At 43.3% G+C, this 17,154-nt stretch overlaps 1 protein-coding gene across 1 annotated transcript in view; it reads left to right on the top strand.

Annotated features, from left to right (window-relative positions):
• PAPPA2 (pappalysin 2) overlaps positions 1–17,154 on the top strand; it is a 282,314-nt gene that overhangs the window by 109,484 nt on the left and 155,676 nt on the right. Inside the window, exons 4-7 of the mRNA XM_032611278.1 lie at positions 7,498–7,791; positions 9,443–9,635; positions 13,220–13,341; positions 16,361–16,850. Of these exons, the coding sequence (XP_032467169.1) occupies positions 7,498–7,791; positions 9,443–9,635; positions 13,220–13,341; positions 16,361–16,850 (1,099 nt within the window). The remainder of the gene's footprint in view (positions 1–7,497; positions 7,792–9,442; positions 9,636–13,219; positions 13,342–16,360; positions 16,851–17,154) is intronic.

The following is a 17,154-nucleotide window of genomic DNA, read 5'->3' on the forward strand; positions in this document are numbered from 1 at the left end:
CTGCAGACCAGCTCTGAACCTCCTTGTTTTATGGGCATATAACATTCAGCCCTAAAAGTTTTACAGAACTCTTTTAAAGTCATTTCAACTCATGTCCTTTCCTCAAGCTGCCTGAGTTTCCTTTTTGTTTTGTTTTGTTTTTAATAGAAGTGACTTTGGGATTCATTCTCTTTGCCACGTGCTACTCTGGCGGTCTTGTGCTTAAGCTGGGAAAAGCCAGTTGGAACTTGGATACAGCATCACTTTGGGAGCTTGGCTGTCTGCTACTGAGATTTAATCTTTTAATCAGCAACTTTTCTCTTTTCTTCCCCTGCACCATCCTCTGGACCACACAACAACCCTGTCTTAGTGTTTTAGGTCGTCTCTTATAATCAAGGCTGAAAGTTCTCCTAAGAAGGTATTTGTGCTCCCCGCCAGTCCATTAAGCAACAGCTGCACCACACATGGCCACCAGTTGCTAAATCCAGAAAGCCCCATTCATATTATGTTCTATGTACAAGTAAGTGGTACTGGCATGTAGTGAGTTCACGTTCCAGTACAACATTCAGGTATGCAAGAAATGTAACTTTTATTTATTCTTCTATAATGAACTTTATACTTATTTTGAGCCCCGCTGTTGCTGGGTAGTAGAGATTTATTCTTAGTCAATTGAGTTTCTTTTGCCTGGGTCTGTATCTAACTGCAGAGCTGACTTATAAATGCCAAGGCCATAGATGGAAGGATCCATTTTGTCCTTAGTCATCAGGTGATTCTGGTAACCTAAGATGACCCTTGTTCCTATCACAGGGTCCTTCACCTTCAGGAATTCTCTGGAAGGCTCTCTATCACCCTGCCCTCTTAGCCTCACTGGTCAGCATTATTCTTTAGAACTAGGCTCCTTACTCAGGAATCCATCACTGGAATGAGGAAAATAACCCCTGTTGTCAGATCACATGCACCTATTTTGAATCTTTATCCCTTTACTGGGATCTCAAAAGGTGGATTACAATCCATTTAATCTGGACCAACCACCATCTATACATTCCCATTATTTCCTTTTTATCTCTTTTCCTCCAGCTTAGGAGAATCTTTTCTAGGCTAAAATGTGGTGGTAGTGTTGGTAATGTCAGGCAAGGATTACTTTCCTCCATTTATCCATCATGCTGGCTAAACCATGGAGTCCTCTCAGGGAATGGTATAGGTTTTGGAAATCTCACACTCAGAAAAGGACTTCTTTCCTTGTTTTTCACTCTGTAATGTAAGGTAATGAATGAATGCAGGTAATGAACATATGCAAGAGAGTCTGGCAGTAGGGTAAGGGGGAGGGAGGCAAGGAACCACTTGGGTGAAATGTTAGTATTTCCAAAATGTTGCCCCTCAATTCACACTGTTACTTCAAAATTTCTCCTGAGTAGGTGCTCTTGGTCTGGTGGTCAGTCCCTAGGAAGCCTTGTAGGACAGGCGTTGGGGAGGTGAATGAGAGTAGAGAGAGTCTTATAGTGTCTCAGAGTGAAGACTGAAAGTCCAAGGTATGGTTGAAACATATATTGACATGTCTTTCTACTTCCTGTTTCAAAATGGCAGGTGAGAGCAGAGAACACGAAGGACTTCTATTGTAGGAAAGGGAATCCCATCCCTCCCATCCTATCACCACATTTATCCCTCAGTTATGTTTTAATTTTATCCTTCCAGATGAGAAAAGACAAAAATGAACAGTGTTTTTTGTTTTGTTTTGTTTTTTGCGGTACGCGGGCCTCTCACTGCCGTGGCCTCTCCCGTTACGGAGCACAGGCTCCGGACGCGCAGGCTCAGCGACCATGGCTCACGGGCGCAGCAGCTCCGCGGCATGTGGGATCTTCCCAGACCGGGGCATGAACCTGTGTCCCCCTGCATCGGCAGGCGGACTCTCAACCACTGCGCCACCAGGGAAGCCCTGAACAGTGGTTTTGAGTGTAGGAAATGATAATTATAGTCTCTAAAACTAGAGAAGTAGGAAGGGAAAGGTCATTGACACTACATAAAAAGGGGTCCTTAAACCTACCAGCAAGGTCTATGAAGAATTAAGCCTACTGTCCCAATCCCTTAAGATTTCCTTTCCTCTCACAGTCACTAATTTCAGGCCACTGCAAATAACTTTTGAATGCCAGTATGCTGTCTATGAAGAGAATGGGCACTTGTCTATTTGCAACTCTATCCAATTCATTTCTGTCTTCTGGGTGTCCCTGGGTCTTAAGATCAGAATAACATGGAAATAAAGTATGAGCAGCTTAGAGGCAAATCAGAGCTCCTTATGTGAGGGTATTTGTCTACCTTGCCTGATGACGTCTGATATCACTCTGTGAGGTCTGCCCAGTTTGTGGTCAGACCCTAGCTTTCATTTTCTTGGTGAATGAAGATGGTGAGGTGGGAGCCAGTGAGGGGTGGGAGCAAATGAGTGTGTGTGACCAGGCTGCATTAGGTAATTATAATAATATTGACAAATAGTCTAATACACATTTTGAATTACATTGTTCTGAAAAATAAGCTAAATGCTTATTTATCTGCATCACTGTCAATACTTCCATTTTTATAACAACCCTTTGAGGTAGGAGCTCTTGTTATTTCCATTGAACAGATCGGGAAATAGCCTTAGCACTTTTAAAGAATGTCCCCCTAAATAAATATCAATACATTTCCAGTGAGAGTCCACAGCCAAAGAAGGAGCCCTGGTCACTCCAAAGGCCACTTAGTGTGAGAGAGGCTTCTGTGCAATGGTGTAAGGACCCACTTGTAACCTCTCGGAGTGTGACCCATGTTGTTGGTAACGAAAATGGAGGAAAGTGTGGGGCATAAGTACCCACTTCAGAAGATGATGCTGGTTTGCTTGGATATTAAAAATAGTCCTGGAAGGTAGGATTTTGTACTACCTTTTCCTGATTTCTATTAAGTTCCTCCTGGAAAAGAATTGCTCATTCCCCTGTGAGGGTAGGTTGAACCCAAGGGACAGAGAGGACAGGAAGGAGTTGCCACTCTTGGGACTTGGTTTTTACTTATTATATATCATGTCTTCTTCCTTCTTTTTTTAAAATTGAAATATGATTTACAATGTTGTGTTAATTTCAGGTGTACAGCAAAGTGATATATATATATGTGTATACTTTTTCAGATTCTTTTCCATTATAGGTTATTACAAGATACTGAATATAGTCCCCTGTGCTATACAGTAGGTCCCTATTGTTTACCTATTTTATATATAGTAGTGTGTATACATTAAGCCCATACTCCTAATTTATCCCTCCCCCACCTTTACCCTTTGGTAACCATAAGTTTGTTTTCTATATCTGTGAGTCTATTTTTCTATATCTGTGAGTCTATTTCTGTTTTGTAAATAAGTTCATTTGTATAATTTTCTTAGATTCCACATGTAAGTGATATCATATGATACTTGTCTTTCTCTGTCTGACTTACTTCACTTAGTATGATAATCTCTAGGTTCATCCATGTTGCTGTAGATGGTATTATGTCATTCTTTTTTATGGCTGAGCAATATTCCATTGTGCATATGTACCACATCTTCTTTATCCATTCATCTGTCGGTGGACATTTAGGGTGCTTCCATGTTTTGGCTATTGTTAAGAGTGCTGCTATGAACATTGGAGTGCATATATCTTTTCGAATTAGAGTTTTTATCTTTTTCTGGATACATGCCCAGGAGAGGGATTGCAGGATCATATGGTAGCTCTATTTTTAGCTTTTTAAGGAACCTCCATACTGTTCTCCATAGTGGCTGTACCAATTTACATTTCCACCAACAGTGTAGGATGGTTCCCTTTTCTCCACACCCTCTTCTTTTTCCTTCTTAATGAAAAGTTTTCACCTTCCTCTTCTTAAATTTTGACCAACATTCCTCTTTAGATTTTGAGTCTTATGCGTCACTCAGACTTTGGCATGAGCGTGTGGGGTGTGTGTGTGTGTGTGTGTGTGTGTGTTATTTTCATCAAAATGTGAAAGAACTTTTATAAAGTAAACCATGAAATAAGTTAATGTCTTTCTTCCCCATATGGGTGTATCAGTGTGTGTGTCTCTGAGTGATTAAAACCCACTCCCCTAATAACTTAACCAGTTTGTTTTAGCTGCAATAAAGAGGGATTGAGAACAGTGTGGACGCCCATGCTCAGGAGAGAGGAAGGAGAGTACACACTTGCGGGAAGGGCGTGAGGATGAACAGGCAGTGAGTGGATCACTTGACCATCTGTAACAGATAGAGAGTAGATGTCTGCGGCTGTTCATTCCCAGCCCTTCCCCTTCTCAGGCTACTGAGAGATGGGAGTCTGGGAACACAACGCACTAAGCCGAGGTGGTGACGGTCCATAACACAAACTTCTGCACGTGGTTTTTATGAGTGTCTCACTCAGTCCTGCATGCTAGCTCTCAGAGGCACAGGAAGAGAATAGGAAGGACTCTTAGCCATAAGCCTGTGTAGTCCCCTCACTTTACAGAAGAGACCCTGGGAAAGGTTAACGAGCAGGGCCAGTGTCACACAGCTAGTCAGGGTCAGGACCACATTTCAAAGTCCTTAAGTTCTAGTCTATAACCTTGGGGTCTACTGGACAGAATTACTGTAAGAGGTCCAGGGTCTTGGCCTTTTTCCTTAACATAGGTTGGCGTACACAGCACTTAACTCCTGAATGAGAGTATGCACCATTCTAATTATATAGTCACTAAGCTCATTACTAGGTGTTCCATACAGATGATTTGGGGCTAGAAGTATCATCTCCCTGGAATCCAAAGTATAACTGTCAGTAGATATGTTCAAAGGCTTATGCCTTGCGTTAAAATTTAAGTGCCATGTGGTTAAATCTATATTCTCCTGCTTTGGGGATGTGTGTTAAGGGTGCTGTGGTTGAGAACTCTGGCCAATTGTCCTTGGTATGGAGGAGATTTGCTGGCAGGGCTGAGGATTTGCATGTTTATGCTTTTTCCTCCTCTTATAAGCAACCAGGTTTATTGAAAGGAGACTGTGAATATTTTTAGATTTGGAAAAATCTCATTTGGACTTGAGGCAGAGACTTCTAGAGGTTGATAAGAAGCCTACTATTATCATGACCACGCTCATATCCACTTTGAGTGCCCTAAGGCCACACTCCCAGCCTATGTCTTTGACACATGCTACTTTTGCTAGCCCTTCTTCTGGAACCTTATTTCTGTTCAGCTCTAGTTCCTTTCTCTGCTGCTGGAGGAGATCCCAAGAGAACTTATCTTGGACTTACCATAGGATGACTAGGTATTTGACATTTGCTCAGGGGCAAAAATATGGATAGAAAATAACTATTGATTGGGAAGCTTTTTGGTCTTTGGTAGTATTTCATGCATTGCGCCCCGAGTAATTCAGTATTCCAGATGTCAAAAAGTATTCTACCCCAAACAGGTTCTGTGTTCAAATAAATTTGGGGCACAAAGGATTAAACAAAATTGCTGCAGGACTTTTCAGAACCTTTAACAAAACAGTTCTCAGGTACAATGTGAATCTTCCAGAGAACGTATGGCATGCTACCTTTCTTTCTTCAAGCATATTTAACCACTGATACTACTTTTTTTTTGCAAAGTACCACCCAGGACCAGAGTTTATGAACACAATTTGGGAAAAACTACTCAGCGTAGATACTCAAAACTTATAGGCAAGTTGTAGCCTTTCAAAGTTTGATTCTGGCAAATTGGTTTAGGCAATTTGGAGAGAACAAAAACGTGTTCTGTTAGAATCCTCATTGATGTGAAGGTCGATATTGCTGTTGGAGAACTGAGAGCATAATGGTGTATAATTTTGATGATAATTATTACTGAAACTGGATATGTAACCATGAAGTGGAAGGCATCTTGAAAGATGGAAATATTTCATTTTACTAGGTTTATTCAAATACCGGACACCCTGGATGTTTTTGAAATAGATCTGTTTTCAAACTAATTTTTACCTAATAGGTTGATATAATAATGATGCACAAATGTATAAAATTATACAGAATATATTTTTATAAATGGAAAAAATAATGTTGAATGTTTACTGGAAGTAATAGAAATGATAAACAAGGAAGATGAGGTCTAGCTTTGTTTTAGATGTGAAAGTAGACAATATATCTCAGGACAAGTCTAAGCATGGCTTGGTTAATGTCAGCATGTCTGGGCAGACTAGAATAAACTAGAACTTGGATTCAGAAACTGCCCTTTGCAATAAGGTAGTCCCTAATAAGGCAGATTGAGCTGCCCGTTACAGAAACCAATGGGTGTGGCACCAGATACCCTGGTGACTGTATCCTGCCCGTAAAACCATGTACGTAGTTGTCTATAGGGTATTGTACAGAGTTCAGGAATGGGACATATTGAATATGATCTGGCAAAAGAAAGGCAGGGCTATTCTTCTGGGGGGCCCGCTATACTCAGCAGATTATTGATACAGGGAGGACTTAGGTAGGAGGAATGAAGCAAGTCTGGGGAACTGGGATTAGATCTGGGACACAAGGGCAGGATCAGCCTGGAAATATAGCTAGGATGACTCTGGACACCAGAGGGTTGGTCCAGAGCTGTTGACATTCCCTGTTCCAGGTACTGGAGATGAAGATGGGTCTGATCCTGACAATGTTTAGGGGTGGAGAAGGAGAGTCTTCAATGGGGAGAGGAGAGAAGCAGGGATTGGGAACTAGACAGATAGGAGTTGGGACACTCAGAGATCCTTAGCCTTTTCTTTTGTAATATACAGTGATACCACTAGGTCTTTCATCTAAGCCCAGATTGGATGCAATGGATGGAACTCTTCTCTGAAGCACCTCCCTTGGTGTTCTCAGGGAGATTTGGGAGGAATGAGAGTGGAGCAAATTCCTGTAGTGCCCATGACATTCAGAATTTCATGGTAGTTCAGTTGGACTTGTCTTTTGTCTCAATGGTTGTTAGCTCCTTGAGATTAGGGGTCATAAAATCAGAAGCAGCATGTACAACTGTCATTTACTAAACTCCTTCAATGTGCCAAATGCTTTAAGAAAAGGAGCGCTCTCATCTCCACTTTACCGACAACAAAACTGAGCTTCTAGAAGGTCAGATAGCTGTCCAAGTCCTCAGAGAATCACATGTGCTTTCACTTAGACCAATGGCTCTCAACCTGGGAAGTTTTAAAAAATACTGAGGCATGTACCCCATCCTCAACTATTTGGATTCATTTCACTGGGGCTGGCATTTGGACGTCTGTATTTTTCAACAAGTGATTTTAATGCACAGCCAGGGCTGAGAATCCTGGCCCTCTATAATGTCACCTTGTCTGTATTGTTATCCCTGGCATTTAATACAGCACTCACCCAAGACAGAGGTTAAAGACATGTTTGCTGATTGGTTCAGAAGGTACTTGTGGCCAGAGGGAAGACCAGGGACTGAATGCCACTAGAAGTTATAAAGCATCCCCTTAGAGGCTGGAATTGAACATTCAATGTTTATCAGCAGACAGAGGGTGGCTCTTCATTACATGCTTAGAGATGTTTTGCAAACCTTCCATTACAGGTGGTGTTGTCCTCAACCCAGCCTATTATGGCATGCCTGGCCACACCAACATCATGATCCATGAGGTGGGGCATGTCCTGGGACTCTACCATGTCTTCAAAGGGGTCAGTGAAAGAGAATCCTGTGACGACCCCTGCAGGGAGACGGTGCCGTCCATGGATACAGGAGACCTCTGTGCCGACACTGCCCCCACTCCCAAGAGTAAGCTGTGCCAGGACCCAGAGCCTATCAATGACACCTGTGGCTTCACCCACTTCCCAGGGGCTCCATTCAGCAACTACATGAGTTATACAGGTATCACAACAGTCCTGATGTCTTTGTTTTTATTAAGATTACATGGGAGCCTTTTGGGGCCGGGAGGGTGGAGGTATGGGAATTAGAGAGGATTATCAAGCAGTCATTCATGCCAGAGAGTTGAAGTGTATTTGTCATGGCATATTCTTTTTTTTTTTTCATGTCTTTGAAGAACTTAAAGAAATACTGAAATATTAAGGGGTCTCATTGACTAGATTCTCCTCCACTAAAAATTAAAAGATAAGCGTATTTCTATCTCAGTTAAAAAAAAGAGGGAAAAAGCCAAAAGCTCTCTTGAGAGCCCTTTCACCTCTAGAACTTGGTTATATTGCTTCTTTCCCATATTCGTAGGGATTTACTCTGAAGGAGAGTCCAAAGGTGATGGAGAAAGAGGTTTCTGTTTCAAAGTGGCTCTTTGTACTATTTCTGAAGTTGGTCAAGAAGATGACCCTGGTTAATTTTAAGCTCAGAGTTCCTTTTTCTGTTATGTCATTTTTTAAAGTATCAGATTCTCTTCTTCCAGCACTAGACAAGGGCTGCTTCTTAGCTTGCCTACAGAACCTGGTGCTGTTTCATTTAAAAAATGGTACTTTCTTGGTCCTGGTTTTGTTGTCTTGGATTATGCTCCTTCTTTGTCCTTTCACACCTCCCTTGTTTCTGTCAAAAAGTAATACTACTCATCATCTCCTGATAATGGACTTAAATTTATCCCTAAAATTAAGGACTGATGTGATTTGATGACTTATTCCAGTGGTGAAGGAAGGAAGTAATTTTTCTATAACATCCAGGGGCTTCTTGGTGATAAGTTCTAGATAACTATCCAAAAAAAAAAAAAAAAAGGAAAGAAAAGATAACGGACAGATGCTGACCATGCTTTTGCAGGGAAGAAAGAGTGCTGAGCTGGTCCTGTCAGTGACCCATCAATATATTCCTATCTAAGTCTCATCTTGGTGCATGATTCAGGTACATCAAATTCATAAGGACCAGCATCCTTGCCTCTCCCAACAAGCACACAGTGGCCCTTGCCAGGGCAGAGAGACCAGACAGTGGGGTGCGGAGGGCAGAGCTATTTAGGTACCACCTTTGAAGTGGACAGAGGAAACATCTAAGAAGCCGAGGGGAGTGTTTCACTGGTGGGCCTTCATGGAAGAAGGCCTGGAAGCTAAGATAACTCCTTTTCTAACCCTATGAAGAGTGTACCTAATAGGAAATTTTACCAGCTCTGAAAGGAAGTTGAGGATCACCATTCCCAGTCCTGCTGCCTGCTTGACTTTTTGGCTTTCTCTCCTCTTGAGCGTCTCCATGAATACTCACTAACCTGGGCCAAAGTCACTGGGCATAAAGCAGGTGTCTGCAACTCCACACATGTTCACGAATTAAAAGGCCATATGCTGAAACACTGCCATCTTGTGGTTTCCTGAATAAGCAATGTCAGCTCAGAGCAACCCTGAACCCCAGGGCGTGAGTCTCACTCTGGCCAACATCAAGGTAAACACCAAGCCCAGCTTACTTTAGAGACAAGCCAGTGCTCTTCTCTGCCTTCTCTTTCCCACCTCCAGCCTAGATATTTCCTGGCAAAATCTATCCCTACCTTGGTGGACATTGCAGGTTAAAACCTCCATCTCTCTTGTTCCCTTTTTTGTCTCTGCAGATGACGACTGCACTGACAGCTTCACCCCTAACCAAGTGGCCCGAATGCACTGCTATTTGGACCTTGTATATCAGCAATGGAGTCAAAGCCGAAAGCCCACCCCCATTCCCATCCCACCCATGGTCATCGGGCAGACCCCCCTGTCCCTCACTATCCACTGGCTGCCTCCAATTAGTGGAGTTGTGTATGACAGGTGAGAGAGGCACTGGTATCTTTCTCTGTGGCATTTCTTGTGAACAAGGGGAAGGACGTGAAGTTGGGGGAACCCCAGTTTGGAACTATAAATATGCACCGCTACTCAGGGCTGCCTCCGCCACCCTGCTCAATACTCATCTCCTGAGCAGAGCTCATGGGGCTCTCACATCAGCCAGTGGTGCATCATATGTGCCCACTCCTTGGCGAGGGGCATCCGGATGTTTCCTGACATCACATCTGGTGGGCTTCTAGGAGCTGCGAAGGGGTTGACAAATGTGATAAAAAATGACCTGACAAAACTGAGATGGCATTTGCCACCTGTCCAGGTCAGCTGTTCCTCCTTGGTGTAAGGGTGGAGCAGGGCTTGCTACTTGCACAGTGGTGTCTGGAAGAAGGGAAGTAAGGCATGTTCCTCCAGGCAGTTCTGGGGGTGAGTGGGTGGCTGGCGACTCAAGCTGTGCATCATTTCTGTGTCCTGTTGTACCCCGTGCCTACCCCACTTATGGCTACTATCTTGAGGAATTGTCATTATCTGTTCATTTTCCTATCTGCTCCACTACTCAACTGGCAATTCCTTGGGGTCAGGACTATTTTTTGTATCTTTGTCTCTTGGCCTGCCACAATAAACAGCTAATTTGTGTTTATTGAAGAGAATCATTACACCTAAACTTGGTTTTTATTCATCCTTTGCATATCGGTATAATGAACACCAGGAAAAATTTTGTGGAAAAGAGAGAAGGTAGGAAAAGGATGACATCTGACAATTGGTGGGAGGATGGGGGAATGCGGTTTAACTGAAAAGGGCCAGAACCCCATCCATGACCTGCTCTCCGTTTTCAAAACCTACCACTGTGGGCTATTCAGTCCTTGTATGTGTGAGGCAGTGTGCGAGGTCGTTTACCTGCAGTTGTCTTATTTAGTCCTTGCAGTGAGCCCACTCTCTGCTATATAAGTGAGGAATCCGAGGCATAGAGAAGCACACGGTGGCTAGCCCAGGACACCACAGCTGGATAGAGCTGAATTGGGGGTATCCCCTGGAATTGCAGAAATGGAGGACATGGAATCGATTGTTTCTTTGAATTTAGAGCTTTCCCTTTAGCAGGTGGAGAGTCCCTCATCTGTGTGTCATGCTTCCCTTCTGGGTGTCAGATCCCAACTAGGGAGCTGAATGTCCCTGAAGCATGTTCCTGTGTACTCCAGCTTTGCTGAAAGCCTGGGAGAGAGGACAGGGAGAGACAGGGATGGGAGGAAGCATTTGAAAAGCATTTGAAAAATGAACCATTTTTCAAAGTGGCTTTCCCAGCCTTCTGGGATCTTGGAACCTGTCCTGGACACCTGGTGGACACTTAATGCGTGGCATTACTTAGACCCCGCAATCCTATAGAGCAGTTTTGATGGTCATCGGCACCCAAGCTCTCATGGGTTCCCTCTGTGAGTCACCGAATAGCTCTGTGATGTGTGTAAGAATCCTCTTCCTGCACGTGTGACCTCGTGCAGCTTGGGTCGCTCTGGCTGAACAATAGGTCCTCTGTGGGCATGTGCAGACCCGTGTTTTACATCAGTTTATGTAACACATGTAAACAATTTAATCTTTCAATTCTCTGTCTGGTACAAACGTTACGATAAAGCAGACATCAGTGCTGGCTTGCTGCGAGGCTGTTGGCAGAAAAGGCTGCAGTTGGCTTCCTTTTCTCGGTGAGGTGGGCTACAGCGCTGAGGCCTCCTGACACGTGCGTCGGGGAAACTCACGTCACGTACCCCACGATTTGTGTCACACTCGGAGTTATGTTTACTCCTCCCCAGTAGGTATTTGGAATCCTTATGTCAGAGAGGAGCCCAACCACGCACTAAGCAGCGGCCCCGGAAGAGCCAAGTGCATCAGGGAAATGTGGTTTGGAGTTGCGTCCGCAACAGAAGTGAGCGCTGACTGCAGTCGGGGTTTGGAGTTAACGACACCTTTTGGTTGCCAAAGTACTGGACACTTGATGGTGTTTGGGAACTTGCTCAGAGGAATTAAGAAACTAGTTGTGACTTTAGGCAATTTACTTCATCCCTCTGAGCCTGAGTGTCCTCGTTTGTAAACAGGGTTCTTACAGGGATTAGAAATAATTTATGAAAAGCACCTAGTGGAACAATGCCAGGTATATACGGTGCTTAATAAATGGGAGCTGGTAGCATACTTATTACCCTTATTTAACTATACTGTTTTTCCATTATATTGCAAGATTTTACTTTTCTCCCTCTACTTGTTGAGAGACCTTGATTTGATGCCTCCGTTTGCAGATGGATCATTCACAGTTGGGCTTCCACAACCTATTAAGTGTAAAATAAGCTACAAGGATATATTGTACATCACAGGGAATATAGCCAATATCTCATAATAGCTGTAAATGGAGTATAACCTTAAAAATGAATTGTATACATATGACTTTTATAATATTGTACAGCAACTATACTTCAATAAATTTTAAAAAAAGATTCTAAGTATCAGAGACAGGCCCCGTCAAGTGATTTCCCCTTGTTATTCAGCTATTGTTGTCATTACCTCTTCAAGATACGGTGCTTGAAGAGCTCTTCATAGGTGTGTTAATAGTCTCAAGGATGTGCATAGAACAAGCTCTCACAGAGGGACTGCTAAGGCCAGTCTGTGTCCTAACTGCTGGGAATAGAAAAATCGAGCTTGGTCTGGATCTGCTCACAGGCAAAGGAGGAGGAATGGGGATGGGGATTCTCAACACCACAGATCAGTGCCCTACAATGGGAGCCAGAATGTACAGTGGGTGCCCAGAAGAGAGAGTGCTGGCCATCCAGAGGAGTCAGGCTAAGTGCCACTGCAAAGGTTACATTTGCATGGGTCTTGAAGGATGAGTAGGGGCTTGCTAAACAGAGAAGCTTAGAAGCCTATTTAGCTAGAGAGAGAACAGCAGGTCTCATGGAGCTATGTGAGGGGTATGATGTATTTTGTGATATGGTGATTAGTTATTGTGATGGGAACATAAATGAAATTCATGAAGGGACTGAAGTAGGTAAGGCTGGAGCTATCCTCTGAAGGACACTGAATCATGGTAAGCAACTCAGGCAATGGAGGACCAAGGAGTGTTACATTTCATATGACTTTTATTGTATGTGTGTGATTAAAAGTAGAGAGTTAAAACATAAGACCACATATAACTAATATGTTTACTGTGAAAATTGTTGTCTGTTTCAGTTGGGGGGAATGCAAGGAGGCTTTGGATGACTTATTGAGAGTCAGTGTATAAGTCATTTTATGTTGAAAGATTCAGATGGTAATTATTTTGTGTTGACTGGATAGAAGGCCTCTTTCATCTCCACAGGCCTCCTTTATGACTTAGTTAAATTCTTCTGCTTCATAACCTTGAGATTTTCATGTCACTATGAATTTTGCAAAGATGAGGTCTATACAAGAAGGAAATGAGTTGAGAAATAGTTGTGTTCTCAGTTACCCACTAAGGCCTCACTCCCCATTGCCACTCCCATGCCCCAAAGGTCTTGTGAATTTCATTAACCCAGTTCCTCTGATCTATTTCTCCCCATCTCCACCCCTGCCCATTGTTTTCCCAGGGTCCCGGGCAGCGTGTGTGGTGCCTGCACTGAAGAAGGGACATTCCGTCAGTACGTGCACACAGCTTCCTCCCGGCGCGTGTGTGACTCCTCGGGTTACTGGACCCCAGAGGAGGCTGTGGGTAAAGGACCATGACTTTTTCATTTACACCTTGGTGGCCAAGGTGGACATGGGGGGTGGAGGTAAAGGGTGGAGCGGTGGCATGGTGAGAAAAAGGTAGTGTGTGTGCGTGTGCGTGTGTGCGTGCGTGCGTGTGTGTGCGTGTGTGTGTGTGATGTGCTAGAAATCTCCAGGGCTCTGGGAATGACTCTGCCTCGCACCTTTGTGTGGATATCCTTTGTGTGCGTAACGTGCCAGTGGCTGTGGTGAAGCAGAGGGAAGCATAGAGGACAGAGGGATGGAGAACTCAGGGGGCGGCTTCAGGAGGAGCTAACTCAGGCATGTCGTATTACATGTGCCTGTCAGCCCATGAAGCAGCTTTGCCACATGACAACATGAGGTGATCTCATCCTCCCCTCTATCAGGAGGCTAATAGAGAACACGTTGCAGGGAACACTCATACACACTGACTGAGCCAGTTTGGGTGTGGTGGGGTGGACTAGGTGTTCCAAACTGATCATTCTCATCTATGCTATTTTATGAGTCTATTAATCACTGGTACTGGTTGTGCTTTGGATGTCATCTAAGCTAGGCTCTAGGAGAGGGAAAACTTTTTTAGCTGTTCCCTTTCCTGTCCCACCCCCAACTTCTCAGTTACATATTCACTCACCTATGTATAACAGTGCCTCTACGACAAAGTAGAGCATGAATGCTACCCCAATTCAAGTCCAAAAAATGCTACTGACATGAGTTTTAGGACCTTCTGATGAATGGCTTGACTTCTTCTATCGTCACCATCTTCAGTGTTTACCTAGTCATCACCTTTCTCTTTTTCTTATATTTATTAAGAGCCTAAAAATGACTCCGTAAGATGTGTTGGACAGGTTCCTATTTGAATTAGTTTGTAGTCTTGACTCTGATAAGAAAAAAAAAGGAGAACATTGGTCTGAGAGTCTATAGCATCCCCTTGGGCTCCCAGTTACTCAAATGACAGGAGTCTTGAGGAGGAATCTGGGGGGAGACAATTGACTTGATTGATCATATAGAACTTTTTTCAAATGATTTTTCAGGAGAGAATGGAAGGTGACTATAAAATTTACATTGGCACTGAGTACGACTCATTTAGAGATTGGCATTTCATAAAAGGCCATTTTTGTGGCAAACAGTTTGTTCTGTGCTAGTGTTTTAATGCCCATTTGACTCTCTGGCCCTGTACTTTTTTCTTTTTAATTCTTGGAAAAATTTAAAGTTATCTGGTAGAGGTGAAAGGCATTAGAAATTCTGGGTTCTAACTCTTGTACGGTGTCTCCAGGCGTACCAAACTTTTAGGGCCTCCACTTCATCTCTTTACATGAGATCATAATAAACTTCCTGACAGACAGTGCTGCTACTGAGTTGGCTTCCAAGGGCCTTTACTCTGCTAGTATTGGGGGATGCCTGTTGGAAAATACTGCGAGGAAATACTGGTATTCCTTTGCTTTGAACAGGCGAAGAATCAAGTCATATTTTAAATGTATAAAATGAAAGGAATTGATTCCCCAGCAGAGCACACACAAACACATATATTTACAGATATGATCAAAATGTATTTAATGACACTTAATGGACACTTATTGACTCCCAACTACATTCTGAATGCTATGAGGAATAGAAAATTGAACCAGACATATTCCCTGCTTAATATCTATCATCTTCTTGGAGAGAACTTCCCTGTCTCCCTGATCTAAAATAGCCCCCAGCCTCACACCATTATTCTCCAGTCCTTTATCCTCCTTTATTTTTCTTCGGAGATGACATTATTATACTGATGCCTCTTTATTTATTGTTGTACCTATCACCCTATGGTAAGATATATGTGGTCAAGACTTTTGTCTCTCTTGTTCACTACTCTATCTCTGATACCTAGATTTGTGCTAGGTGTGAAAGAGGTACACAGTCAATTTTTATTGAATTAATGAATGAATGGATTCACAATACAGGGAAGGAACAATAGGGATCATAAGATGTAACACACACACACACACATTTGAACTTATTTCCTCTGGGCTTTGGAACATTATTTTCCAAATCCTGAAGGGCTAAGTCATTCTATTTTTGCAAATGTAGTTTGCAGATATTTCTAAGGAACACTGTATAGATCTTCTACACTAATCTAGTAAGGCAGGGGTCAAATAGTGCTTATGTTATAAATGAGGAAATTGAGGCTTAGATAGACTGGCCACAGTCACACAGCTAATGCACAGCACCAATTACAGCCTAACTACTGCTTCCTAATTTAGCAGTTTTCTTTCAATTCCCCTCGTGTTGTAGGAGAAACCACCTCGTATAGATTATTTCCACAGAGCTGACTTCATATGTTTGCGATATTTGGTTTTTCACCATTACATTTTTACCTGGCTACTGAATCTCCTCTTTTTTCCACTCAAGAGAAGTGTTTCTATTTCCTGCCGGCAGGTTTCCTCTGTGTAGTGCTCTACTGGCTTACAGATATTTGAACTAAAAGGGAAGTTTCAATGTATGGTTTTAAAGTTTGGCTAACAGTCCATTGGAAGGATTGCTACGGTGTGATCTTAGGGTATCAAAGAAGTTTTGTGAAAAGCCTAATTAAACATTGTAGCAACAGCCTGAAACAAACATTGGCCTGATTAGCAAATAAAACAGGGCTTCAGAAGCATTAATTTATCATAAATTATTAGTAAACTAAGTACAAATAATTCTCTTCTGCTCAAGGATTCTTTAAGGACCATGACTTACCTTACCTGTATCGGCCTCATGTTTCCAGCTAGGCTCTGGGTCACTCCATTCCGAATGCCATGCTGGATTTCCCTTGTTAAAGGGCACCAGAAAGTGGTGATTTGGAGCATAGTACTTTTGAATTGTTACACCTCTGTCTTCAGTGATACTTAAGATCTAACCTCTAAGAATTTGCTCAAAGTTCTCTTCTGCTTCATTCTTTTTTCTGGCCCTTGATAGGGGCGACTCAATTTCAGATTTTTAGTGGTGATTCCTGATGCGCCTGTCTTTCTGTTCATCTCCCTCAGGGCCTCCAGACGTGGATCAACCTTGTGAGCCAAGCTTGCAGGCCTGGAGTCCTGAGCTCCACCTGTACCACATGAACATGACGGTCCCCTGCCCTGCAGAAGGCTGTAGCCTGGAGCTGCTCTTCCAGCACCCAGTCCAAGCTGACACTCTTACCCTGTGGGTCACCTACCTCTCCATGGACTCCCCCCAGGCGCTTTTTGACACAGAGATCTTGCTGGAACACCAGGAGTCCGTGCACCTAGGCCCCTTAGACACTTTCTGTGACACCCCACTCACTATCAAACTGCACGTTGATGGGAAAGTCTTGGGGGTGAAAGTCTACACCTTTGATGAGCGGATGGAGATTGATGCAGCTCTCCTGACTTCTCAGCCCCACAGTCCCTTGTGTTCTGGCTGCAGGCCCGTGAGGTACCAGGTCCTCCGTGAACCCCCATTTGCCAGTGGCTTGCCCATGGTGGTGACACATCCTCACAGGAAATTCACAGACGTGTGAGTTGGGCAGTAGGGCTTTCTAAACCACGGGGCTTCCTGAGGCTTTGGGAGTGGGTTTGGCTTCCTTTTTCTCCATTTTTTAATATTCTGATATGCCCTTATTTGGAGAAATGTTCAGACTCTCAGAGGGGGTTTTATTCTAAAGTGGCATCTCTGAGATGAACAAAAGTATTTCCCAGAAGGGGCAAGCAGGTGTTCTGACTGATGATGCCATCTTTACGGTTATGGAAAAAAAGAGGTTAGTATTTGATATGTTTCAGTTGGACTGAAAATATTAATTGCCATAAATAAGTTGATCAGA

This window comes from Phocoena sinus, chromosome 1, assembly GCF_008692025.1.
Source record: "Phocoena sinus isolate mPhoSin1 chromosome 1, mPhoSin1.pri, whole genome shotgun sequence".
NCBI lineage: Eukaryota > Metazoa > Chordata > Mammalia > Artiodactyla > Phocoenidae > Phocoena > Phocoena sinus.